Source organism: Manacus candei, unplaced genomic scaffold, assembly GCF_025592945.1.
Source record: "Manacus candei isolate 608988 ecotype Guabito, Panama unplaced genomic scaffold, ASM2559294v1 h1tg000018l, whole genome shotgun sequence".
NCBI lineage: Eukaryota > Metazoa > Chordata > Aves > Passeriformes > Pipridae > Manacus > Manacus candei.
This window is the reverse complement of record NW_026138066.1, coordinates 2,976,434-3,003,145: the sequence shown is the minus strand read 5'-3', so window position 1 is coordinate 3,003,145 and position 26,712 is coordinate 2,976,434. Positions and strand designations below refer to the sequence as shown.

The 26,712-nt window shown below is 34.9% G+C and overlaps 1 protein-coding gene across 10 annotated transcripts in view; it reads left to right on the top strand.

Moving 5' to 3' along the window:
* Positions 1-26,712, top strand: part of ANKS1B (ankyrin repeat and sterile alpha motif domain containing 1B) — a 414,822-nt gene that overhangs the window by 109,880 nt on the left and 278,230 nt on the right. For all 10 annotated transcript variants that reach the window (XM_051784790.1, XM_051784791.1, XM_051784788.1 and 7 more), the window contains one exon: positions 6,739-6,904. In XM_051784790.1, the coding sequence (XP_051640750.1) occupies positions 6,739-6,904 (166 nt within the window). The remainder of the gene's footprint in view (positions 1-6,738; positions 6,905-26,712) is intronic.

Sequence of the window (26,712 nt, the reverse complement as noted above, 5' to 3'; positions counted from 1 at the left end):
AAAACCTAGTCACTAGAGCATAAACAACTTGCAGAGAAATATTGTTTCCATGGAGCTTAGGTTTCAGTTCATTTTGTCTTTTTTAGTATAATAGCCTTTATTTTAAATAGGCATTTTCCTATAACTTGATATTCAAACAAGACGTGATTTTTTTTGTTTAACGTTTTTCATGAAAACACAATGGGATAAAAAGGGAAAATATTTAACCTGGAATTTACTTTCTAGTTTGTAATTGTATTTTGTTCGGCTAAACTAAGAATCATTTATTAAACTAGTTATTGTATTATGCTGCATTGCCACACACAACCATTAGCATTTGCATAAACCAGACTATGTACACTTTTAGTATATTCTTTGTCACAGTGAGTTATTTATTTGAGGAAGCATCTGCTTTTTTTCATGACCTGAGCATTGTATGCATGGGAAAGCGTGTAACATGACTAAAACAATCTAACTTCATTTTAAATGTTGGATATCTGCCAGTTAGAATTATGAAAACTCTACCTAAAATATAGCCATATGTTTCTGCTGCAGAGGTTAACAGTACTGGCCATCACTCACTATTATTAAAAATTTAGCAAAAATGTAGACTACCTCCTGGTCTCACTTATAGGGAGTTTCTGCAGTAGAAATTATAAAGGCAGATATATTCTCTCTACTGGGTATGGACATGGAATTAACTCCAGTAAAAAAAAGTTAACATCTATTCTGTAATGTAGCTCAGACTTCATTCAATATTTTTCCTAAATAAAGTATATGACATCATTCATTATGCTCACAATTTACCTGTATTTTCAGACATTTATAGTTTAGGCCATATTAGTGAGTTTTATCTTGTAAGGCTTTGTAGGAACCCTTAGCTTCCAGGAATAGATGTCTGTAGAGTTTTCATATGAAATTTTGGATTCTAAACAGGATATGTGAAAATATGCACTTGAAAAGGAGAAGATAAACCTACTACATTTGCAGTGCTATGTAAATAATGCTTTTTTTTTTCCAAAAAAAAGTTTGAAAAAGCAAATCTAAATTTTGAATGGTTTCTGAAAAATTACACATCATATTTACATTTCTAACTATATACACAGGACAACAAATCTAGCATGATTTTTAGAATTAATGTTTTTCTCAACTCTGTGGAAGGCTTACTGAAACTTACTCACAAAGGCTGTTTCAGGTGCTAAAGGGTAACTGAATATATATTATCCTACAACAGCAAACACATCATTTCAGATGTTTGGTGAGAGGGTAAAAGAGAATGCTGTCTTAAAATCTGTACTCTAAATACTTTGTGAAGACCAGAGTAGATCCTCTAGTGTCATTACCCTTAAATGAGATTATTGGTGTTTTTCCAGATTCTGTAATATATCATGAGCCCTATTATCTGTTCTATGACAAATCACACATTCAAGTGTTTCTAGCTGTCATAACAATGAACATTTATCGTAGTTTGACTCATGAAAAAATTATTCTAATTACATGACACTGTGAAACCTTCTTTGGTTAATTTATTAGTAATAGATAAATGTGTTTTTATTAGCCATAAATTATAGTAATATTTCTGATATCTTTCACTGGGAAGGTAGTCAAAATAAGTATTTCACCATCTATTTGTAGGTTTGGGTTATTGTGACATAGGAAATACTTTCAGTTGATTTTGCTTAGTGCAGTATTGTGGGAAACTTGCACAGCACCCTTCAGGTTCAGTTCCCCCACGACTTGCTGCATGTCAAAAAACTGTCCTAATTATCTTTGGTCACTGGTCAGAACTTCTTTCTTTCTTGAATTCTTCATTCCTCTCAGCAACCTTCGATTACTTATCATTAATTTTTCAGTGTGAAATGTCCCAACTCAATAATATTATACATCAGTCTGTTTACAAATGTCAAGAAATATGTTTGATGCAAATACACTCAGACTAGATGTAAGGAAGAAATTTTTTATGATGAGCATGGTGAAACACTCTTAACAGGTTTCCCAGGGGAGGTGGTAGATGCCACATATGTGGAAACATTCAAGATCAGATTGGATTGGGCTCTGAGTAATCTGGTCTACTTGAAGACATCCTGCTCATTGCAGGGGGCTGGACTAGAGTACCTTTAAAGGTCCCTTCTAACCCAAACCATTCTATAATTCTATGATTCTATGACATAAATGGGATAAATGCAATATTCATTGCTCACTCTCATTGTAATCATCAGCTTTGGGTTGACGGAGTGTTGAGAATCAAGAATTCTCCACAGTTTTAATTAATTAAGTCTCACAGTACTCTCTTAAGAAGAACTAGGCAGAATTTATCCCACTATGGTAGAAGGAAAGTCACTTGGATTCTTCATGCTGGTCCTCTGGCATGCAGCAAGCCAGGGGAAAAGGATCTCAAGGGGTATGTCAGAGTTTAGTAGCAGTTCTTCATTGTCTACATAAATGAAAGAAAATATTTTTAAAGATGTCAGATGTATTGCATTCCTCCTTTCTACATTTATGAGTTTATTTCTCCTTTAAGAGGAAAGTCATGTCTGACTCTGGTGTGTTGTCCCGTGTTCCAGGGAAGTATTAAAGCTTCAACTGACCTGATTTCTATAGGAAAGGGGATGGAAGAATTGAAAATTTTCTGTTAAGTACAAATTCTATCTTCTTGTCAGAGTGTCTGTTCAGATTAGATGCCTGCTGAACCTCTGTCATTTTATTCATAGCTCATACAAACACAAATTTGTATATACTGCTTATATCTCAGTCCTTAAGTATACATTATTCAGTTTGATTCTTAAAAGAAATGCAATAGTATATAGAAGGCAGAAGCAAGAGTAGATAGAAATCTGGCAAAAACGTGAGAAAAAGGTCTAACTCAACATCATGTAGTTTTTGAAGATTTAGTCGTGTTATGGCATATTGTTTCACAACTGTATATAACCCTTTGCAATGGACATATAGATATTTTAGAAGCAAATTCTTTCCCACTGATAAACAATCTTTTAGTCCTGTTAAGGTTTCAGATAACATTTCATAGGTATTATACTATCAAGCATATGCTCAGAAAAAAACCGGAGGCCTGTGAATAAGGCCCACAGTGTGTCCCTGGCATGTGCTCTGCAACTTCACTGTCACATTGCTGTTTCTTTCTACAAGACAAAAATCTACTTTAGATTTTATCCGTATGGGTGACTGTTCTCTAATGCTATCCCAGTGACTCACCCACTCTCTATCTCTCTATCTTCTCTTTTTTTATTACTTCTATTGTGTATGTATTTTTATCCTTTCCACAAAAAAGACTTATTTTAATCTGCTAGAAGCCCAGCACATTACTTTTATGAAGTTGCAATTTCAAGTAAGGACTAATTCTGACTTGATAGTGGTAGTCAGTTACATGTCTCATTTTCAACATTTTGGAATAGTTGACAGAAATTTGAGATGGAATAATCTCTATTTTTAAAACAAAAATTACGCAGATTATTTTGATTTCAGGACTAAAGATAATGGAAAATTATTTTTAGAAGGTTTTATTATGAAGATGATAACTTGGACATGTAGAATTACTGTAAAGTTACTGGTTATGGCACTTGGTGAGGTGAGACAATAGAACCCATATTATTGAGAAGAATGCTGAAGATATTATTAAGAATGCTTTTAATCTTAGAAAAAAACAGAATCACATTGCTTTATCCCTGATATTTGTAGACAATGTTATGTCATCTGCTAACATCTAAATTGAAATAGTTTAGATCCTAAAAATTTCTAGAAATGTTCAGGACCAGCAAAATGGAAAACACACTGCAACAATCAGAAGACTTTACAATGCTTTTCTGCAGCAAAGAGAATTTCCTACGTATGGAATTTTTAATTAAGGTTTGTTGTCTTCATGTAATCACTTGATAGAATTCTAGACTTGTTAAAGTCTTAATTCTTTTTTGACTCTTACTGCTGGGCATACTATTATCATATTTGCTTTATTAGGGAGATATTTAGGAAGAATTTACTTACCTGTAATTTACATTCCAACCATTTTCTCAGTAACCCCATCATTTTTAGTTATTCTCCACTGACGTTTATATTTGTGCAGTGTTAATTACAAAATATTCAATAATGTTCAGAAAACCAAACTGAATGTTAAAAGTAATTAGGAAAGGAGTAGAGTACAAAAGAGGGAACATCATTATGACAGTATGCCTACTTGGTGAGCCCTCATCTTGAATGCCATGTGAAAATCTGATCCTTGTTACATCACTGAAGGCTGAGAGGGTGAGCAGTGACAGGGGTGGTCAAAATCCTGGAACAGCTGGGTGTGTAAGTTAGTATTTCTCAGTCCCTAAAGGAGAGGACAAGGGAAGCATAAATAGAAGATAAGTAAAGAACAACTATTCATTGCCTTCTAAAGTGTAAGAATTAGCGAAGTCAAACTTGGTGAGAGAGCTGAAACCAAAATGCGGTGCCTGCAAACTGTAAAAAGGAACGTGAGCTCTGAAAGTAACTTGAGAAGGTAATTTTAGAAGCATTTTAGAAAGTTGGATTGGTAGACATGCAAAACAAAGTCAGCACCTTTTGATTATGAAATGTGAGATCTTCAAAGTGTTGCAGGATGAGAAGCATCACTCCGTGCTTGTCCTGGTCCCATGGTGGTTTCACTGTTCTCTAGGTCAGTACTGTTGGCTGCCTTTACAGACAGAATATTGGGTGACAAAGTATGATCCAATTTCTATTCTAATGTTTAGTATATAATTTTTAAAGGTTTTTTTAATGTAGCCAAATTCAGGAGCTGAGAAGAGTTTCACTTTGGTGTTTGGTGACAATTTTAAGACTACAGTGTTTCTTCATGTGCTTCTCTAGGCAGATATACTATTATTAAGGTTTTGGCATTCTGACTGAAGTGCAAGCTTCTAGCAGAATACAAGAATTAAATTGGGATCTGCTCTTCTAGTCATTGCTTTGGTAAATAATTTTTTGCCTCTGTTTTTTTAGAGCAGACTTAAATGGACAATGTAGGAATTCCTTTTTTTTTCAAGCTAGGAAGGATTCCTTTTGTCCTGCCATTGCACTTCAGCTGCTTTGATACCTCCCAATAATTATCTATCAATTTAGGAATGAAATGGCTTAAGTTAAAAAAGTTATATTTGGAGCTGCAGGAAGGCCACTTACAAACTTTTATAATTCCTTGTTACATCTTTAGAGTCTGCTAGCTAAAACTACTTACTATTAGTTTATATCTGTGGGATTACTAACGCAAAAAGCTCATACTCTGACCAAATATAAACTGGATAGAGTAAAAGAGGTAGAGACACAATCACATCCCGCTTTCAGACATGTTTTTTGAATGCTGACCAGCAATCTTGTATTGTTTGATAGTGCGTACTGTTTTTTTTAATTACAAATGATTGTTAGTATCTGTTTATTTTATTTGATATGATTTTTTCCCTGTTCACTGTTTCCAGTATTCATTTTAAAGTTCTTTAGTTGTGGTGGTTTAGCTTAGAATTTAAATCTGTCTCAACTGAAGTCATCAAGTAGAATTTTGAAGTGAAGCTCCTGTTGCTGCCGTCTCAACCCTATCCTTCAAGAGGCCTTGAATTATTACCAGACAATGAATTCTCATATGAAGATCAGATGACCAAAGTGACCAGAAAAAAAAAAATGCCTAAAAAAATTCAGTGATGTAATGATCTGCTAACAGTATAAATCATTTTCCTGAAAAGTCACTGTTACCTACAGCCATAGTTTACTTAGGTAACATAAGTTCTTGGTGAGGAAATTGTTCTTCCACATTTTGTTCTAGTCATCACATTCTTTCATCATTTTCTGAGTAGGGCTATGATAGTATATAACTGTCAGGGTGCTTTCTTGCCTTTTGCTTTTTATTATATCATATTTGATTTATGTCTGATGCTTGACTTTCCAAGGCATCCACATGTCCAGTGTAAGAAAGAAATGAAAGCATGTCTTTGCCCAAGCAATTGCTTTCTACTGGGATTAAAATAAAAAAATCACAAATCAAGAAACTTTGGTGAAGCTGTATATTGTCTTCTTATTCACATTCTAAGGCAGAGACAGTCTGCTGGATTGGACAGTTTACTGTACCAGCAAAACATCGAATTCCTTTTTTCCCTTCCCTCAACATTTGCTAATGAGTAGAATTTTATATCTATATCTATATCTATATCTATATCTATATATATATATATATATCACTGTTAAGGGACCTTTCATCATTATTTTGCTCAAATGTAAAGCAGTATTTCATCTTCATTCACAAAATGGGATTCTGCCATCCTAATGTAGAAGGCATATTTTTAGTTTTCTTATATATAATATAAACATACTGCAAACCCATCCCTGAAGAGAAAGTAATTGCAGTGGTTAATGTAATTTTCACTCTCATGAGATATAATTAAAAAAAAAAAAAAGACATCTCCTGAATTAGAACCTAGCAAAGCAGGTATGGCAAGACCAGTTATACAGCTTTCACTAAATACCAAGACCAGTTATATAGCTTTCACTAAATACCAAGTTTGATGAGTAAAGCTTTTCTGTAAATTAAACAAACATTATATTACACAAAAATTTAAAGAAACAGAAATGTTGTCTTCTAGAATCCAAGTAATTCTTCCAGTCTGTTACAATTTGGATTTCAACAGAATGTGGTATTTAATTTGTTGAATTTTAAACCCGACTAGCTAGAGTTATTGACCCTGGTTCTTTTCCTGTGTCATCTGAGAAATATCTCTCTTACCTGCTTGAATTTTTGCATTTCAGGAATCTTATTCAAAGAAGAGAGGTTATGCATTGGAAGCAATATCCTCTGTACCTCTGGATGCAGTTCCTTCAGAAAATGACAGCAGTCATTGTGATTCGATAGACGTAGCAGTGACCAAAAAGCCTTGTTCCCTAGAGATAGCAAGAGTTCCTTCCTCAAGACCAGGTAAACCACCAAATAATCCTTTACATAGTCATTGGTGTAAGTGTAATGTTATAGAAGGTATAGGTTTATATTTTTAAGCATACAGTACTCTGTTTACTTACCACAGCATGATTATAGTCTTCCATTAGCTACCGTGACAGCTTAACATCAGAATAAAGATTAATAGCAAAAAGTTGTAGAAGGGAAAACAAAGCAGAGGTTTAAATACTTTCCTAGATAGGAAGGTTACCAAAAGCCAAATTAGAAATAGAGTTTCTTTAAGCCCAGCCTTTTGTGGGAATCTATTTACCAAGCTATTGTTTTTTTTAATGAAGTGCTTAGCAACATTATAGAACTAGTTCAAAATGTAAAGTGCTTTGCGTTTTCATGTTACAGAAAGGAAGATCTGCTCCATTTTTGAAAATTAGTGGCTGAGAATTGAGAAAAATATTAAATGACATTTTGACAGACTGTTGTTTGTATTATATAAAGGTTTGAACAACAATGAGTTAAAGCAGTTTAAAAACAATAGAATTGTGCTAAGTCAGATGCATGATATTATCTGTAAGGAGTCTGTTTATATTCGCCAAAATTATATGATCTCTTCCATCACCCTTGTTTGAACTCTTGATTAGTCACCACCTGGTACAGAAATTTCAGAATATAGTCATTTCTCTGTAAGTAATTAAACTGGGAGTCTTCTTTGACAAATGACAGTTCTCAGCAGCAGAGACCTATTTGAAACAGGCAATTGACTTTTCAACCTGTGCTATCTTGATTATGAATCATGATTTGGGTAATATACAAGAGTATAGGCGAATGACAGATGCTTGTTGACTAACATCATGTCTGTGTAAGGGGAAGCACCTTCTTGATCTCACAGCTGAACTAGTATTGGAAGAGTGCCAGAGCTATATTGGGCATAGTATATAAGGGCAGATATGAAGACAGAGCTTCGGAGTCTGCAGGGTAAGGTGAAGTGGATCGTAATTGCCACCTCTCCACTAAATTTAGGCTAAAAAAGACTTGAGGGAATCTACATTATAAACAGCAATCTAAGAGGCGGCACAAAATAGGATAGGAGCTTTATAGCATATTGCACAGAATGGACCAGAATCTGACTTTGAACATCAGCATGACTACTTGTGTCACTGAAGGCTTACTTTACTGACTGTTTTGGCTCTGATAATCTAAAAAATAATCAATCTGTGCAGGACAGTATCGTGGGTTGTTGTTCAGTAAAGGAAGAAAATGCCAAATTGTCTTCCCCCCCCCCCCAAACTTCTACTTGATTAATCACAATAAACATATATATTGCACTGGAAAGACTGCCATACCCATATCCAGTAAATTGGTAGGAAGGGAGGCTCAAGACAAAAGTTTTCCATTGTAACTAGTATTTTAAGAAAAGATAGACTTTTCACTAGTTAAAATACCAGGATTTGGAAGCGTGCTGTCTGCTGAACACAAGCATTTTTCTTAGACATAGTAAATCCATTAAGATCAGTCTGAAACACAGATCCTAAAAAGGACATTTTTAGGTCTTAATCTGGAAATATATTTTGTGTAAGGTTAAATATAGTGTGTATCAGAGGCCCAGAGTATAACCTCAGAAGCTGTAGGACAGTCATGAGGGCACCCATAATATTTATAAGAACTAATAAGATCAATGAGTTGACAATACAAATGTCCTGTAATTCCTTCTGTCTTAGTTTTCCATATACCACTGTGATATTTTCCTTGGCATTTTATTGGGAAGAACATTTGGATGTGTAGATAAGCAGATTTTAAAATGTGATTTTATTTTAAGCTATAAATGTTAAGGTTTTCTAACTGGCCTGGCTTGCAAGCCATATCTGGAATCATGTTGGCGATTATCTTGTACTGCAAATGGCCCAAATTAGTAAATCATGTCACCCTCAGTTATAAGGTATTTAGCACTATGTGTATGTGAATGTTGCCCTGCCACTTTAGGTCATATAAATTTATTGCTTGAATAAGTTATGTATGATTATAGAGATAATTTATTTAAAAGAAATATCTGATTTGCGTGCTTTTATTTCCTGAATTGCCCTGTTTTTGTGTCACTGAGACATGCTGACTTTGGGAATACTGTTTCAAAGTTCTGTACTATGTCATAATGTAGAGTTCTTTATAGAGCATGAAGTAGCACTTTGAACATAAAATTGCATCTGTCAGTCTCCTTTCCCTAGGTGGTAGGACAGTGTGATCAACTTATAACAGGTTGGGAATAGTCACCTTGCCAATTGTCATTCTCTGATCTACTGAGGAAAATCCCAGACTGCTCTGTAGTTCTCCAAAATTTTGTTGTTGAACTGGTAGGGAATTGCAGAGGATGAGAACCCCATATACTGAGTGGTAAATATTTCTTACATATCAGGGAGAAAAACTGAATAGAAAGCAAATAAAAGTAGTCACAAAGTTCGTTACTTCTACTTCTGAAATTCTGTGTTGTGTTTGTTTTATGTCTGTTTGTAAGAAATTAGATTTATATAGGAAGACGAACAGTTACATTATTGGTTTATGCTGGCAGTTAAAGCACTTGTTTCTAATTAGGACAAATGTAAGAGTAATAAAGACTGGAAATGTGACTGAGTTCAAGTTAAACTGTTCTTTGTTTCTGTGATAGATTGATCAGGCAAATTTGGCAAAGTGTGTTGGCATCCCTTGACATTTCTGCCTTTAAAATAATAATTAAGATGTGATAGGAAGATTCTTGAAATACTGCAGTCTTTGTGATAATTTTTTCTGCTAAGTAAAATATAAATTTGGGGTTAAAATTTTGTAGATCAATGTCTTAAAATGAATTTTACAAAGTAATTGATTCACAAATCAGTCTTACTGATTCTTCTGTTGGGCTGTTCCAGGTCAGTATTCTATTCCTTAAACTAGATATTTCTGCTGCTCATTTTCATTTTTACACTGCCCTTCCATTTAAAAAAGAAGTCACACGATATATTTAACCTTGAAAAATAGTCATAAAATTTTATTAGTTCGTAAGGCATGCATTAGTATTGCCCTTTTGCTTTTAGGGATGTAATGAAACTTTGTGAACTACAGTAACAAATCATCTTGGAAAAGGTGTAAACTTTGAATAAATGGCTAAAGCTCAAACCTCTGGATAATTCTAATGGTAAAGTAGGCATTATTAAGTGTCTTCATCAAGTTAGTGTGGTTTTGATCAGCTATCTAGAGTCCAGAATACTGGTAGCAGCAGCTTAGGTGCATCACCATGCTACCTTTGGGTCTCTGCTGTTGAAGACCCTAACAGACCTAACTTGAACCTTTGGTAGCTTGGACGTTCTGTACCACAGTCCATCCTTGCACCTCATAATGTCATATACTTTATTTAGGAAATGTTGAATGAAGTCTGAGCTACATTAGAGAATAAATGTTAACTTTTTTTTTTCTTAATTGGAGTTAATTGCATATCCCTACCCAGTAGAGAGAATATATTTGCCTTTATAATTTCTACTGCAGAAACTCCCTATAAGTGAGACCAGGTGGTAGTCTATATTTTTGCTAAATTTTTAATAATACTGAGTGATGGCCAGTACTAATTAAAGTATTTTTAGTCTCATTGAGTATCATTAGGAATCAGAAAGGACTTTTAAAACTCTGTTTCTCATAGATAACTTGTGGAAAAAAAACCCCACAACAACCTTCTTTGGGAAATTTTATCTGTTCATACAGATTAACAAAGGTTTTAATAAAGTATCTCAATAACAAGATGCGTGAAAATCATACTTGGATAAGAGAATCCTAGTTCAAGGACCCATTTTTTTTAGTTACGTTACTTCACTGTGGCAGCAGGTTTAGGAGACCTTAATGAGCCATCTTCAACTCTGGAAACAGCTGAGTGTAGCAATGCAGAACTCAGTGTGGGCTGCAAAATTCAGCCGAGAAGTAAGGTAAATGCTGTGGGGCTTCACTTATGCTGAGCTCTCAGCCACTGCATAGTCAGCAATTCCCAAGTCAGTGATTTTAAAGATAGCTCTCATATAATTACCCAGTTATATGTAAGATATGGCTTCTGTCAGGGATAAAAATTGTCCTTAGGTGTGGGACGTGTTGCCACTAGCCTGTAGCAGGCAAATATGAGGCAAGAAGTTGAAATGTAAAGGAAGAGATAGTAGCTATTAGTGAGTCCTTCACCCAACTAAGTGTACTTTGGAGCAGTCTTGCTGTTGTCAATCATGATGTTTCTGTTATTTAAAAAAATCACTTGATTTGTGCTTAGATGTAGGTAACTTTTAAGGAAGATCATACAGTTAATAAATCTGTAATTAACTGTATCTTCTTCTTATAGCCTCATAATCACAGCAGGGAAATTAACAAAAAATAGTTGTCACTGAATCGTTACAACATATCAAACTGTTCCCAAGTTGACCAATCTATTGCAATATTAGGGTTTTTTTTTTTACTTTCTCAGCCTAGGATCCCTCTCCTGTCACTATGGTGAAAATGAACCTGAAACTTTGTAGCCAGTATGTCAGATCACCTCTGCTTGCATTCCTGTGTCTACTTGTATAACAGTGTGTTACAAGTCTTATATATATCTAGGAGACAATTCTCGAGAAACCTGAATTGGAAAAAAGAGCCTAACTGTCATAACATTTTTATGAAAATTAAAATTAAAACATGTGTCTTTTACCTGGTTTCCAAAATCATCAAATACTTGACTTGATAAATAAACTTCGGTTTCTCAGATCATCAGTTTCTGTTTGACTTCAGTAGTCCTCAGTATTTGGACACTTCAATTCTCCAGACTGATACTAAGATTGCAAATATATATTTTCTTACTTGATGAATTTATACCTTCACTTTTGTGCAGTTATATTCTAGTTATAAGCAAAGCAGTGCAAAGTGGCCACAAAAAGGAATTGTCACACTGCTGGATATACAAAATTGCCTGGATGAATGGAATTTCAAGAGGCTAACCTTAGTTACCCATGCTTCATCACTTTGAAACTCTAATTGATCTGAAGGGTCACACACTAACCTTTCTAAAGACCACTCACAAATTGCTTCTAACAGAAGGACCAATAATAGAGCTGTATTTCATTTAAGTATGCTTTTAAAACCAGAGATAGCGGGATATAGTGCATTTAAACACATGACCCAAAGTAAAACTCCTCATGATTAAATATTTTCTGTGATCAAGAAAAATCATCTTAGTTGTGTAGAGAAGAACATATTAATGGAGGGAGTCTCTTATCAGAGTAACTGCAATTCAGTTGGTCTAGAACCAGCTGAAAATAGCTAGAGTCTGTGTAATTCAGCCTAATGTGACACAAATGTTTCTTAAGCAACTGATCATGCATGAAAGCTTTTGATATTGCAGTGCATATTCAAAACCGGTACTATCTACTATCAGTGCTGAATTTTCTAGGCACTAAGACTCAGGCCTGATGTGTTAAGGAGCAGCGGGGTCCAGGTGCCCCTTCAGGGAGGGAGAGGTAGGAGTGAAGGGCACTACCATGGCTGACAGGGCAGAGGCCTCACTAGGCAGAGCCCTGTCTCAACCCCCATGAGCAGGGTAGACCTAGAGATCATGGTGAACTTCAGCCGAGAGCTGATCAACAAGCAAGTTTGTGCTGAGGAGGGTAGGTCTAAATTCAAGCTAGAAAGTCAATATGCAGGTCAGGATCGGGTTTGGTGATGGCCAGGAAAGTTCATGATGGCAAGTCCGAGTCCAAGATCATACTGGGAAGTCAGCCCATGAGTTGAGGTCTGGATACACAGAGCAAAGGCCTAAGCACAAGATGGGCACTGCTTCAGCTTAGCTTTAGCAGGAGCTAAAGGCCTCAGACTGAGCTGAAATGGTGTCCTCAGAAAAGGGGACGTGAATGAAGAACCTTGGAAAGCTGGGCCATTAAAGGCAGGGCCATTAAAGCTTACCAGTGCTTCAGGACCTCACAGCACCAAGCCTGCCAGAGTTCAAGAAGTGTTTGGACAATGCTCTCAGGCACATGGTGTGATTCTTGGGGCTTTCCTGTGCAGGGCCAGGAGTTGGACTTTGACGATCCTCGAGGGTCCCTTCCAAGAAATTACTGTCTGAATATTCTGTAATGATATATGAATGATAATCAAATATCCCTTAGTTTTCTGTCTATTACTCAAGCAGACAGCATCTCCAAAGACTATAATTCATCTGTACGTTGAATGAGAAGTGAAGAGCCACTCAGAGCTTGTCAATACAGAACACAAAGCATTAGTGTGTATTGTAATGTGAGACATGCATTGGTTTGGTGGAATAGATCACTGATTAAAGAGGCTTGTGTTTCCATAACAACCTAATAGCTGAATGTTTTCTTAGGCAGCAAGTGGTTTCTCTTCTAAGGAATTTTTTGCTTTAGAGAAATTCTCCCATTGTTAACTGAAATTTTGCAGTCTCAGGTTGTTTTACACTGTGTAGTCCCCCTTTATGTTTAGCACAGAAAGAGTAGCACAGGCCATGAAAAGAATGAGCAAGAGTCTCACAGTGCCCTGACATGATGACAATACTCCCTGTAAAGAGAGAAGAGTTCTAGCCTTTGTGTAGTTCCTTTAATAAACTCTCAAGATTCAGCTTAAAAATAGCTGGGATTTTGTGCCTGTTACTCTGTGTAGAAGTCTATATTAGAACCACTGATTTCTGTGCTAGTGATTAAGAACCTTTTCATTTCCAACCTGAGTGTATTCATGGCCAGCTGCAGTCAAGACAGAGTAGCCCTAATTGGCTAGATTGGAAGTCTCCAGTAACTCTTCAAGAGGCAAATTTGGGCAGCCTGTGATTTATTCTGAAAACCTCTTATTACCCTTATGCATATCTGTTTGTCTATACTGCCTTGTCTTGGTGGCTATAGAACTCCAAATGGTGGTGAAGTGTTGCGTGGAGGTATTCCAAAGGTGTGTTCTCTGTATCACAGTGTTCAAATAATTTTTTTTTATTTCTGTATGTATACCTCTATTTAAGGTAGTGGGTTCTATAGAAGTCTGGATTATATTATCTATATACAGTGCCCTAATAACCTTCCCTTTTTCTGCTTAAGAAGAGGAGAGTGAGATTATAAACATTATAAGAAGAACTGTAGTAATCGAACTGAAAAACAGATACCTTTTTTCAAAGGTATTTAGTCCAGCTGAAAATATTTTTTTTAATTTAGAGTTTATTTACCTGCTTTTTAGTGAAATTTGCTTTAAGGTGAAAATTAAAAATTATCAAACAGTTTTTCAGCTGTATTTTTAGTCAATAACTTCTTAATAGTGAAATCTAGTACCCATTCTTAGTTATAAGACCTGTACATACTTTTCTCTGCTATTATTTTTCTTCCTTTAACCTATGTTTGAGCCATAAGGAACTATGGTACAGAATTTCTCAATTTACTTCTTTTAACAAGTTAATTTATAAAGTTGTAGGGGTCACATTTGGAGCTTCAAGATACAAATCTTTGCCAGAACACTGTATCGGAAACCAAACTAACCTTCTCCTGACTTTCAGCGATGACACATTTTGTAATGGTCATTCCTACTGCCACAGTATAAAGTGCATGCTTCTTCTCAGAAGCTGTTTTGTCTAATGCACTAACATAGGTTTACAGTTCATATTTTTAAATTTCTTGAGACATTTTAATAAAGATTAAGAGAGTACTGATGGAAGAGTAAAATATACAATTGTTTTTCTATCTTGCATTTCGCTGGGGAGAGTGTTGCTGATATTGTTGTTCCTATCGGAGAAATTATAGAAATATAATTTATTTTCTGGTTTTGAGTATTTTCTGGCATTTTATAGTTCTGTTTATTTTCTTAGAGTACAAATCCCCCAAAATGTGGTGAGCTTGGAAGATTTGCTTAATCATAATGACATTTTCAGACCTATTTTTGTATTTCTGATATTATTATCATAGTTCTGGAATACGATTAGGATGCTTTCTATTAATACTCTATCTCCTAGAGGAGCACAGTTCACCTGTGGTCCTGTGTTAATTACTGTTTTGTTGACAGGTGTTACTAACCTGCTGATCTTGTTGAGTAGGTATTCAAGTGATCTGAGTCTCAGACGCTGACATATATTCCTGTTGTCACTGATGTTAGGACATATTTGACTGTTAATTTCAGTTGGGATAGATTTTAACTGTATACATTATCTTCCAGAATAAGAGTCTTTATTAGAATTAGGAATTAGTCAATTAAATGAGATCAAGAAAAATGTCTTGTACTGTAAGATGAAAAGTGAGGTACTGTATGTGGGAATAATTCCCTTTTCTTCTGATTTTGTCTGAAATCAGTAGGTACCTCTTAAAGGATCTATTACAGTGTTGTAGTTGGAAGTGGCTATAGATGGGTAAGTGAGGTATGCAACTGATTTCTGCCCAGTTAGCTACCTCCCTAAACTCACTTTGTGATAGAATGTTAAAGCTGTGACTCACTCTAACTGTATTTGGGTAGGTTTCAGAAGGTGAGTGAGACAGCCTGAGAATTCTTTCTGCAGTGAAGTTTGTTCATAGGTCGTTCAGGTAAGGCAGGTTTCTGGTATTATCCAAAAAACAGGTCCAGGTGATCCATATAGACTTTATGTAGACAGGTCCTGTTCCGTATTCTTTCTTGACATAGCTGTAGCTTGCTCTCAGTAGATATACCAACAGTGCACTATCTAATGTTTAAAGAAAAAAGCATATCCATGCTTTATTGTTTCGATTTCCTGTACAATGTGGGAATTGGCTTTCTTGGTAGAAGTTACAAAGGGAGAGAAAAAAAATAACTTCTGTTGTGCAAAATAAGCATAATTTTCATTAGGGTGTGACTCCAGTTACAAATGTATTAACAGAACAAATGAATAAGAGAAGATAGAAAATTTCTATAGCAGTTCATCCACTGTCTTCTTCCCCTCTGAGCAGTCCTGGGCAGTGTGAGATGAAACCATAGGTTCCCCTAACACAGTTGTTGCCTTAGTTATTCTAAGAGCAATTTTGTATTTGGACAAACTTGTGTTATCATGAAATTCTCATATTAATAACTAGAAAATTGAAATCCTCCAGTTTTGTAATTATTTGAGTGGTGAAGCACTTTGTTAAAAAATGATTCTTTGTTATGCTGGGAATAAAAGAAGTTCTGCCTTTTTTTTTTTTTTTTGTTTCACTTCTTGCCTTCTGAAAAGATCAGAATTTATCCATCAAAGCTAAAATAAAACTTCATTGTCACAAACTGAGAAGCAGACAGTGAAAGCATTCAGTGATTGCTGTTTCTAATATGCTTTCTTGGCTGATTCTTGCCCATTTAACTGGCAGCTTTCAGAATCCCAAGGAGCATTAAAATAAATTAGATTTATGTAGACTTTTTGACCCATCTACTACCTGCAGTGGTATTTGTAGGATAAAGAGGGGTAAAACTGTTACCCCTCTTGTTGTTTCATTTGGGTAGTGCATACTTCTCATGCACATGTATCTGGAACCATACAGTATTAAATTTTTAAAATTATCTCCATTGCAAACATAGACCACTTGAATAAGGTTTATTAGCCCAAATGTAATAATTAACCCAAATGTATTATAAAGGAGAATACCAAATTAACTCTATTTATCTGTATTAAAAAAAAACTTACAGTTTTATTGAAAAAGGGCAGGTTAATTAATAAGTTCCAGTTTTTCTGAAGTAATGCTTATTTGCATGACATATGTCCCTACCATTTATTATTAATGGTGATCCATATCAGCTATTCCATTATTTCTGATCTCAGGCTGAAAGCTTATAATGACTAAGGTTCCTCCATTAGCTTCCTTTTAGTCTTCTCAAATCTTATCAATATTCCAGATGCTATTAAGAAACAACTGCATTTGTTGAGATAACTTCTGCTAGATCTTCTAAAATTCTTGGATACAAATTAGATGGATCTGTTGATTAAAAATTTCTAGCTTTAGTAACTTTCTTTTAACATTCCCTTTGGATATTTTCATGAGTATAGTTTCATGTGAGTTTCTCTTTGATATTTAGGGAAAATATTTCACATCTCTTGGTTTATAATATCATTTCTCCTACCACATTTCTAGAGTAGTATGCCATAATTTCATTTGTTCTCTTGTCCATTTCCCCCACTTCTTTATGTCCTTGATGCAGCAGAGGTCATGCAGAGAAACAGCATTACAATCATAAAGACTTCTTCAAAATGCATATGCACAGGAGACTGAATTGAGGTTGCACAAGCCACATCAATTCATACATTTCACAGCTCTAATGTACTTTCCTTTAGAACATTATCATTCCTCTAAAAGGTTTTTAGTATATAATTAGGATAATTGCTTCCCATCATATGCTACCCTGGATAACATCTTTGATAATATTCTGAACAATGAAATGTTATTCCCAAAAACACTCTGTCATTTTTGAAGTTAGAGCACATGGGGATGACTGACACCACGTGACCAGTTCATTATAAAAAGGCATGCAGGTCTCTCTGCCCATCCACTATGTTCCAGTAAATATGTTTATGTTGTTAAAATAGTTTAATTTTCCAGAGGACTAACTTATATTGTCTCTGCAAATGGAGAGAAAAAGGCTGCTGCTTGACATATGTTAAACATTTTCCAATGTTTCATTGCTTTTTATTTAAATTCATTAAAATACATTTGAGAAAAATTAGCTCTCACAGGAGTTTTGGGCAATTTTTGCAAATGAGTGCTCATCAAAGTGTATGCATTCTGACCAACGCTAAGTTTCATCCATCTTGGTGTGATTACTGTCTAGAATGATCTCATTATACACTTGACTGCATGCTGTCAGACAAAACCCCTTTTTCAAACCCAGACAATAATTCAAAGGAACATAATTATTTTCAGGTATTTGGCATTTTAAAGCTCACATGCAAATATATTTAGTACGATTCGAGTTTTTCTTTGTTAAATAACTATTAGTTGCAGCATCCTTTGCAAGTACTTTTGAGTTAGGGCTGAAATATATATAGATCACACAGAACATATTCCATTCTGGTAAGTAATCCTACACCTCAGAATGCTGCAGATATTGTTTGATGATTGAGCAGATGTAAGTGAAAGTACCTTTTGTAAGTGGCAATAATTTAATAGGTGTATGAGAAATAATACTTCTATAAAACTCATCAAAATGCTAATATTAGCAGTGATGGTAAAACTTCACCTTAACATTAATTTGTTTACAGTTTACATGAATCTTTTATATTCTAGAAGAATATGTTTGAAATGGATATAGCACTGCATGGAGATTTTCTATAGGTATTTAGCTAATATTATGTGTCTCCTGATGCACCTGTGCATTTTCTACAAACCTTAAATTGATATTTCTACAAAGCTTTTCATTTTGAATCTTAATCCATATTAGAAGTTGGGAGGAACCACTTGTCTGGACTTCATACTTTTTATTCTGTTATATTCAAGGCTTTGCACACTTTACTATTTTGCATTAAGATGAAACTGAGTCCTATAATTTGAGAGATCCAGTGCTCAAGAGTTAGTGCTTTACTTCTGTCTGTAATGCAGTAAAGTTCAAGTACTATGAAAAAAGCTAAACTGGTTTTCAGAAACACTGGAAATGCAATATAGATATACCTTGAATCACAGGAAGAACTCAGCTGTCTTTTGTGGAAGATTAATTTCTCCACTGTTTGGTCTCTCAATTTCAGATGCTTCTCAACTCTGAATGATTAATTGATAGACACTGCAATATGCATATGTGAGGGTCATCTAGACATTCTCAGCTGTTGCTGGAAGTTATGACAGTAAAAATGTTCCTCATCTCTTCTGCTCCATGTGTAGTTTTTCAGGTTTTTTTATATTTTGTATTAAAGGTTGCAAGTTTATTAATACAGTTTATTAGGGAGTATTTTGTGACTTGCTGTAGATGTAGTCTATATGTCTTGTAGCACAATTTTTACTATGTGATTGCCTTTGATTTATGTATTAGATTTGATGAGTTGTGCAATCCCTTCTATTTCTGTGTCCCATATAAGAGCATTTATTTGAGATGTGCAAGATCAAACTGAGAATCCTAAGTACCAGGCTATATGAGCAACTGTATCTGTATCACGGGACATGGGAATTCTGTTCAGTGGTAGGTACATGCCAGACCAAGAAATATGAACTCAATCCCTGCCCTGTTCTGTTAGAATGATGTTGAGTTTCAGCAGGACCCACGAACTTTCTGAGAGAATCAGCTTTGTGGGATACCTGCCCTGCAGTGTTTTTTCTTCCTAGTCTTTCTTGCAAACACATACCAGGACTTCCATCCTGCTCAGAGAAGTATTTCTGATGAAAACGTCCTGAGATATTTTTCCAAAGGACATCAGTTTGGATTAATGGGTTTTTATATGGTGAAAATCATTTGTCAAAAGATTCACTATGGTTTGGTGGCACTGCTAACGGGTAGATACTGAGGCCTTTGCATCACAGCTGTGCCTGCTACCCCTCCCTGCCCTCCATCATTTCTTCTCTTTAGGGATCATCTACTGCCACACAGTTACTGTGCTTTTACAAATACTTTAGTGAAGAGTCGATGGCTTTATATGAATGGAATTGGTAACCAGTTCCAGTAGCCGTAGAACAACAATAATACTTCCCTTTACTCGCCATCAGATAAGCTATAAAAGATTTTCTGGTTTTCCTGAATGATAGTTTTTAGGAGAATATTTCTTGTGACTGACTGTGTCAAAATCGGGATATAATTTTAGCTTATATCATACAATCAACTGAATTTTATTTCAGCATTGACCTGAATCAGATCTGAAATACTATCTTTTAGTATGAAAAAAAAATAATATCCCATTTCTAGTGTCTTTACTTCTCCAGTAAGTAACAACTTAAATGTGGTAGTTTTGTGAAAAAAGTTTTTGTATTTAATATTTTAGTACCTTTAACTGTGTTCCACTGGGAACTCACTTTTTAATGGAAATGGTATGTTCTATGCAGTTTTTTTAATAAACTTTTGTTTTAACTTTAGTACATTTGGAAAGCAGAAATCTTGGCATAGCTTGCTAAATTTTGTTAAAATCAAAATATTTGTAAAAATATTAAGCAATTGCTAAAATAAAACAATTTTGTACATAATGAACAGATTTATTTGTTTTATTCAGTGTCAGAAATGATTAAAAAATAGAAAAACATTGATTCCTAGTGAAAGTAATCAGTGTTGCATTTTGTAAAAAAATTAAAAAAAAATCCTTCCTGTTCTATTTTAAGTTAAATAAAAAACACTTCCATTTTCTCTGCTTCTGTCTCCCTTTCTACATCTGCTAGTCCTGATGACAGTCTGTAGCTTGCTGCCAAAAAGTTTTCTTCTGTTACTTTACAGGGATTTGATTTTTGTTCTTTTTATACCATTTTCTTTTTATGCTACCTCAAAAGCAAATTAGAGGTATGCAAGAGATGTAGGATTTTGGTACATATCAAAATGGGGTGGGAATGGATTTGTACTGCCAATCCACAAACATATTGATGCAGCGTATCTTTAATAGGAATTAATAATAGAATAATTTGCTACTGCAGTGGGATATCTAACTAGTCTTTTCCTTTTTTTTACTGATATGCCTTCAAATACTGCAGATTTGGAAGAACTCACATGAAAGAATATTTTAACAGTCAGTTGCTTTATTGTTCTCCAAAAGCAGGAGAAGTCTTGAGAAGGACCATTTCAAATTTTTTTGCTCCAGAGCAGGATTCTTTCTGTAATACAGTATATCATTGTATGTAGCAGTAACTGTTCTGAGTGATGATATTAAATGTTATTCTGTTAGTAAGAATATGCCTTCTGGTCTAGCTCCAGCTGTTTACTCCATGTCCTTTCTCTTTCAGAAATCATTCCCTCCATGCTGGAAGATATATAAATAGTTCAGCACAATTAAAACCATTTTCTTACCAGTAATAAAGGATTTGAAACTAAATTTTTTTTCTAAGTGCATTTCCATTATTTTTACATCTGTTTATATCTTACATTATGCTGAAAAGTTATAAGAACTTTCTGTGAATATTGTGCAAGTAAAATTTGAAAAAACCACTTTTTTCTGATCAATTAAATAAGTTGTCTGTCAGACTTTTTCTCACCCAACCTGTAATAACTTCAACAGGGATTTGCTATTAATCAATATAATGAATGTGTTAAATGCCTTGTGAAGTCATTGCAAACAAAAAGCAATACATTTTGTAAATTACTTGTCCAACTGCTAGATATCAACCTGATAAACACAACGTGGAATAAATTTGTGATGCATGTTCTAATGGAATAATGACATTTGCACTAGGAAGCTGTTAGTGGCTAGGAGTTCTGGCAGTAGGAGTGACAGGACTAGTGTGAATCTTGCCTTTTGTTTTAGTTAAATTCTTACCTGTATTCCAGTGGGATTTAATTGTAATTCTTTGACGTATTTTAAGAACTTGATGTTAAGAAAACTTGTCAACTGCCCATATTTCCACTTAATTATAATCCCTCTTTGTTTCTGTCCCACTGTCCTGCTATACTCCTCCTTGTCTGAATATACTGATTTGGCTCTATATCAAACAAGTGGGCCAAAGCTGCTTGGTCTAGAAGTTGAGGTTTATTCCTTTGCTATCAATAGCAAAAAAAAATAGCATACCTCTTCAATATATGCAAAGTTTGTGCTATCTTTATCATTCCTTTATATAGTTATCAGCAGCTCTCAAAAATTCCTTGGTATATCCAAACTCTATATCTGTGGTGACTGTAAGAAATGTAGTAGGTTGTATTAGCGGTAACACTTAATGGGAAGAATTTTAAAAAATCTGCAAAGCTAGCTTGTGGATCTTAGAGAACCTAAAACCAAAATAAGAAGAGAAAACTGTGACAGTAGCGAAATTAAATATGCTGAAGTGTCGAGAAGATTCTAAACACTCAGAGCAGAAGTTATGTAAATCCTGCTTTGTCAGTCAGAAGGTAAGCTTAATAATGTCTAAATATATAACAGTGTTATAACATATAATTTCATCTAAATTGCAGAAGATAGAAAATAAACTAATGCAGGAATATTAGTATAAAGGGTAGAATTTGAGTGTTTTTCAGAAGAAAATGCTAAGTATAAATAAAATACATAAAATATGGCAAAATTGTTTTGGTATATTATAAAAGAGATGATTTGGAAATTAAAAAAATACAAAGTTTTGGGGGTTTTTGAGTTATTAGAAACTCTGATGCTGTAGTGCCACAGATTAGCTGTTAATGGTTGGAATCTGCATTATGATATTCCAGAATTATCCACAGTATCTCCTTTATCTTTCTCAAGTCATTTGGGCATCATCAGAGCAATATATAAGACTAGTTAGCTGGTCCACTCTGGTACAGATGTTTCAGTATTCTTTTCAAATTGAAAAGCAAAGACTTTAAAGATTCCCTGAGTTTTGGCTGCGTAATGTACACTAGCAAACTAAACATCATTTCTGTCTCTCAGGCTTAAAATTTTTGTTTAGCTCTTTGACTTTGGTGTTCTGATAAAGAGCTTTATTAATAGATTGATACTTCAGAAGAACTGAAGCTCATGAAAATATAGTTTTTCCACTAATTGCTTTTCACTGCAGCTGTAGGTAGATAAATATTGGAAGGTTTATCTTCAAGCCTGCTTAAATTATTTACTAACTGAGCTTGATCTCTGGGGTGTATGGCTATCACCAGTATTATTTAAATTATTTCAGTGTATTTATTCTCACCACCTTTTGTGATTTGTATTCTGAAATAATTTGAACCTGATTCATTAATCATCTATTGCATTTGTAATAGTAGAATGCTTTTTCTGCACGACACAGTTTGGTTATTTATTTGGGTTATAGCAGAAGCTTTATGATATCTTAATGTATGCATATGACCACATGCAGTGGTCTCTCACTGATAAGTGAAATTTAAAAATAAGCACAGACATCCCCAATATGTATCATTCTTTTTTTGGGTGATTTTTTTGTTTAACAAGGCTACTAGGCAATCCAGTTTTTAGTGAATGGCTTAAATAAAAAAAATATTTGGCACCTGTAACTATACCCTATGCTTTTCATTTAACTTCCAGAAGTATGATACCTACATGGTGATCCAGACAAATGTAGAAATCTGTGAAATATCTGTCATAGACAAGTGTAACCATTTCACTACAAACCTTTTAAATATGGAAAAACAAACAAAAAAGCCATTACACACCGAAAAAAAAGGTAGATGGCAACTGTGTAGCATTGTTTTTGAATGCTCAATTAGACATCAACAGCTTGCAGAGACAGTCTCAGAAGGTTACTCAGGAAATGGTGGAAATCACCCATCATCTCTCATTAGTACTTAATGAGAGATGTTTTTCCAGACAGTTGCCTGGTATTACAAGGGTTATGCAAGCTTGAAGCAGTTCCAAAGTTCTATTTGTGCAGGTGGGTGATTAGAGGAAATAAAAAGTTGATAATAGTCATACCCAACTCTCTTGGATGATGCAGAAACAACTAAGCAGACCCCCTGCTGCCACTGGAATGCACTTCACTGGTAATTAATTCCAAATACAATCCTGAAATAGCTACCACATCCAGGATTGGGTCAGGTATAGCTTTGAGTGCTTTCAGCAAGACAGTTGCAGATATATATTTACAGTCCTACTCAGAACAATGGTTATTCAGGTTTGAGTGTGTGGAAACCAAGCAAATTCAAAAGAGCAAATTCAAACAGCTGAGTCCAACTGTTCTCTCTCTGCATCCAGTGTAGCTACCTACTGATTCTGTTATTCAGTATTCCATCTGTTCTTTTGAAATGTCTCTTATAATGTTTGTTCCTTGAAATCCTGAAATACATGATTGTCCTTATCTATAGTTCCTAGAGTTATGCCATGTTTTAAGTTTAGTCAACTTAAAACAATTTTAAAGCTGAATCCTATGCTATGGAAAATTGCCTAGTCCCTCAATCAAGGCTACTATGTAACATGAACATTTTTGTTATCTGCCTGACAAATAGGAGATTTTCTAATATTTTCCTGGATTTCTGTAACAACTGCTTAATTTACTGTATACAATTGCTGTGAATCTTTGCAGTGGATCCACCACTTACAGGAGACACCATTTTTTTCACACATGCTATCCAAGAAGTCTTAAACATGGCATGCCAGTATCAAACCAGGATGATTCCTACTATTTTGTGACCTACTCTATTCAGTTTTGAGTCTTTGTTAGTTCTTTTCTACTTGTTGCCTTGGGCTCCTGCTTTGTGAATTTTCTGCTGCTGGAATCCAGCAACCAAGATTGACCCATAATGAATGGACTGAGCCCAAGTAGTGTTGTCCTCATACAAACAGACATACTGTTTTAAGTCTTTTACTGAAATCTGTCCATGGGTATGTTTTAGAGTAGGGTGGTTCTCCTTGCTCTGCCTTAGAAAGGGATGTGTTTTAATGAGCCCTCTGTAAGCTTCAGGGTTCAAATTCTTTTTATCATAGAGAATTGGATTTTCATGATTCTTCATGTGGACCTATCTCTCTCTCACTTTTAAGTCAAGCTCAGCAGCAATAGGATATATTATGCCCTGAGGCATAATCAGGGCAAGTTTCTTGGTCTTCTCCTCAGTATGAGGATGTCAGCATATCCCTGATAAAACTTCCATATATTTGATTATCACAGGAATCAGAAAATACTGTTTTATGACTCCAGTGTGATTAGAAGTGGCAATTCTGCTTTCATTCCAGTTATGAAGCTTATAAAAGGACTTGATGATCATTCCCCCTTTATTGAAAAGCACTAAAACCTGCTCCTAATGGTACCACACATTAATGTGGACCTACATTAGTGTATTAATTTCTTAATGAGTCAGTGAAACTAGCCATTCTGATGGCTCTGTCCTCTGCAAGGAGATGTATGTAAATTCAGTCACTGGTAACTGATCTTCCAGAAATAATACTATTTCCATATTATCTCCTTTTGTACGTTTCCAAGATTTCTACTGTGATGATGATTGATTTCTGTCCAAGACAGAAGATTAACATTGCCATATTCTTTTCAGAGTTGTTTGCCTTCATGTAATACATTTGATGTTAAGAGGACGTATAACATGTACAGACAAAGGCATTCCAGCATTTTTTAATAAAGACAGATCCAAGGCCATTGAAATTGCCAGACTGGATAAGAGTTTCCGTAGTAGTTTTCTAATAGTCTAGCAAATTGAGTCTGCTATAATTGATCAAACTTAAGTCTGTCTTTATACCACACTAAAAAGCATTTTGAGCCCCGACAACACCAAGCTATGTGGACCTTTATTCACATTTTTTGCTTTATTCTGATGCTGGGGTATCCAAAACAGATGCAGGATTTTGACCTACCTTCAAGTAGTTTGAAATATTGCATGAAATATTCTACAGGGAGCAGAGCTTGAGGAAGTTAGTTGCTAGTAATAGGGTGCCTTTGGAGTTGTTGTCTATTTATGTGTGCATATGTATCTATATATATTTATGCATATGTATATACATGCATAATAATTTTCCACCCTTGTCTTTTTTCTCTCCCAGATTTGCAGTGTACAAATCTGTTCAGGCCCTGAGGTTTTATTATAATGCTCTACAAGGTCATAATGATTAGCCTTTGTGCTTTAAGTGTTTTGTTCATGACTAATATTATATTTTCAGATGTTTTAGAATTTGGTATATATATTTAAACACAGCATTAGATGTGTAGTATATAATGTGGTTCTAGGTTATTACTGGTCCATACCTCTAAAGTTAAATACACGTTTCTTCCCCTTTTATAGCAAATTGTAAATCTGAGCATACAGTATTTAAGTGACTCCGCAAATAACTGGAATATGGAAATAAAATAGGCGGAGTATACATTTGAATTTTGGCTCAGAGCACTGGATGTGAATATAAAATAAATCATCATCCACCGTTACTATTCATTGCTTCAGTCACAGGCTGGTTTTGGAGCACATAAACTAGACTCCTTTGGATCTGAAGTTCCATTTCAGGTGGTCCTTCTGGAAGCTGTGAGGATCATATATGGTGGGGGTGTTTGATAGAATAAATAAGAATGATGTGTAGTGCTAAAAGTTAAAAGCCACATGTATTCTAAATAGAAAGTCATGCAGATGAACAGCTTTTGATCTGCTGATCCATTGCCATTACACTAAATTGTAGAAATAACTGATGTAATAGCTAATACAGACATAACTGTAGATTTTGATAAGGATCCTAGCATGTTTCTGTAATGAAAGTAGGAAAATAGATTAACTGTGTTCCATTTGAAAGATTTATTTCTGAGGTGAAATCTAATTATATTTCTGGAATATGGGCTGCCTCTGGCTTTTGATATTTTGCTTCCTGAGATGTGGTAAGAAGTGTTCTGGTTGGTATACTTGGTATCTGCTTGATAGTTAATATTGTGGCATTGTATACATACAGTGCCTTTTCTCTGAGTACGTTGTGAGAAAAAGTATTTATTAAAAAAGTTGCAGTGAACAGTTTGTCCTCACAGAACATGGAGAGGGGGATGAAAATGTCGATGAAACACTTGTTGAACTGTGGTGTTATGGTCTGTTACTATCCACAAAAGCCATTTTTCCCTAGGCAGTGTTCCGTGTGAAAGAAGATGTCAAGCTGACTACTGATGGCACACAGCACAGGAAAAGGCAGAATTCCCAGGGCCTGATTTTTTTATCATTTCAGTTAAATACTTAATATTTTTATATTTTTTACTGACATCTTAGGATATACTCCTGGAATAACACCTTAGTTTGCTCTTACAATATACTAGAAGAAGAACACATTCACTTTTACCTTGCTCTCTCCAGACTCAAATCTGAGCGATGCAGTCACCATATCCATGAATCAGAACTCCTTGCACTCCCCTCTTTTG